Genomic DNA, 1696 nt, shown 5'->3' on the forward strand with positions numbered 1-1696 from the left:
ATCTAATTGATAGGAGTAAGTTTTGTGCTAGTACTGGGTTCTTAGCCTGATTAGTTTCTTTTGGGGATGTAATACATTTTATGTATTAAGTATGGATCCTATGTATTAAAGATACAGTTAGAACTCTGGTATATGTCTAATAGAATTCCTATGGATGTTTATGTTTTTTCGCAACATTTGAATTACAGTTATGTATGAGATACACTCATATACTGCCTTTTTAGGGTGGGTTGTTTATGTATGTTTATCAGGTACATGTATTCTGTATGTGTGGTAGCAATCTTGGTCCGTATAAAGGGTCGGGTCGTTACAGTTGGTATTAAAGCCTTAACTAGTTAGAAGTGTGATTTGATTCATATTTTCTAGTTAGGGATATATGTAGAACTTAGGATTTGCTAGTTTCTATAGTTTAGAATATACTGGAGTATAGGACATGGATAAGACCTTGAGTTTTGCTTATTATACTTGGAGACATGAATACATTAACAGACTTCTGTGATTTTCTGGATCTTTCCAAGGGTTCAAAAAACCACGACAATCTATTGACGGTTTTGTTTCTGAGTAGAGGGGCGGAATTTGAGTTAGAGTGGGAAAGTAGAATTGGAAACCCAAGTCTATTAGTATTGTGATAGTAACCGATATGTATAGTATTAAAGTACTAAAATGAGTTTCTCAATTGCTTTTCAGGATGGAATCTAGGGAAAATATTACCAATGTTGGAGGCAATAGCAATGAGGGAGCTAGTCCTGAGGTTGGAAGTGACTCCATGAATGTTCTGCGGGACTTTTCTTAGCAGCTGGTGGCTGAGGTGGTTCAGACAAATAGGGGACACAATTGTCCTGCGGCTGAGCTGGGTCGTTCTATTGATCAGTTCACCCAGCCAAAGCCTTTTGTTTTCATGGGAAGTGTAGACCTGGTTCAAGCTAAAAATTGGATTGAGGAGATTGAGAAGATACTAGATGTCCTGAACTGCACTAAAAAGAAGAAGGTGGCCTTTGCGACTTTTAAGTTGTCAGGCGAAGCAGAAAGATGGTGGAAGTCTGTGAGAATGCTTGAGGAGCATCGATCCATTATAGTGGCGATATCGTGGGCCCATTTCAGAGAGTTGTTCTTTGGATGGTACTTCCCAGCCACGGTTAGGAATGCAAAAATGGAGGAGTTCATGAGTTTGGCACAGGGGCAGCTAACAGTTCAGCAGTACGCTGCCAAATTTTAGGAGCTCTCCCGATTCACTCCATTCATGATCCCTGATGAGGCAATGAAGGCATGGAAATTTCAGTGGGGTCTAAGGAACGAGATACAAAAGCAGATGGCCATCTAGCAGATGCAAGACTTTTCCACTTTGGTGGACAAAGCCACTGTTGCAGAGGAGAGTCTGCAGGAGGACCTTGTGGTTCAGGCTTCGAATTAGAGGCCAGCGCTTCCCAATTCTTCCTATGGTCTAAGGCAGGGAAACTGGAAGAAGAAGAACTGTAGTGGTGCTTCTCATAATACCACGTTCACTGGTGGTTGTTCTACGTATGGGAAGCCTCACGAAGGGTAGTGTTGGAAGGCCATAGGAGCTTGCTTACGATGTGGAAATATGGATCATCAGGTGAGGGATTGCAAGTCGCCGAAGTACGGTGGATCTCCACAGTAGCCTTTCAGAGGTGGTGCGTAGGCGCCATGAGGTGGACAGCAATGGGGTAATGCCTAG

General features: G+C 42.3%; 1 protein-coding gene across 1 annotated transcript; it reads left to right on the top strand.

Annotated features, from left to right (window-relative positions):
• The first annotated feature begins 473 nt into the window (after window positions 1–473).
• On the top strand, window positions 474–1216 carry LOC131158612 (uncharacterized). Its single transcript, XM_058113476.1, has 3 exons — window positions 474–580; window positions 688–751; window positions 797–1216. Exons 1-3 carry the CDS (start codon window positions 474–476, stop codon window positions 1214–1216), a joined length of 591 nt encoding a protein of 196 aa, XP_057969459.1.
• Window positions 1217–1696: the final 480 nt, after the last annotated feature.

Source organism: Malania oleifera, chromosome 6 (assembly GCF_029873635.1).
Source record: "Malania oleifera isolate guangnan ecotype guangnan chromosome 6, ASM2987363v1, whole genome shotgun sequence".
NCBI classification, from domain to species: Eukaryota; Viridiplantae; Streptophyta; class Magnoliopsida; order Santalales; family Ximeniaceae; genus Malania; species Malania oleifera.

Bases quoted from the DNA above. Each gene is read 5' to 3' on its own strand.
- LOC131158612 (XM_058113476.1), top strand. From the start codon at position 474: ATGAATACATTAACAGACTTCTGTGATTTTCTGGATCTTTCCAAGGGT. The intron at 581-687 runs GTTAGAGTGGGA...ATTGCTTTTCAG, and splicing joins AGTAGAGGGGCGGAATTTGA to GATGGAATCTAGGGAAAATA. The intron at 752-796 runs GTTGGAAGTGAC...TTTTCTTAGCAG, and splicing joins ATGAGGGAGCTAGTCCTGAG to CTGGTGGCTGAGGTGGTTCA.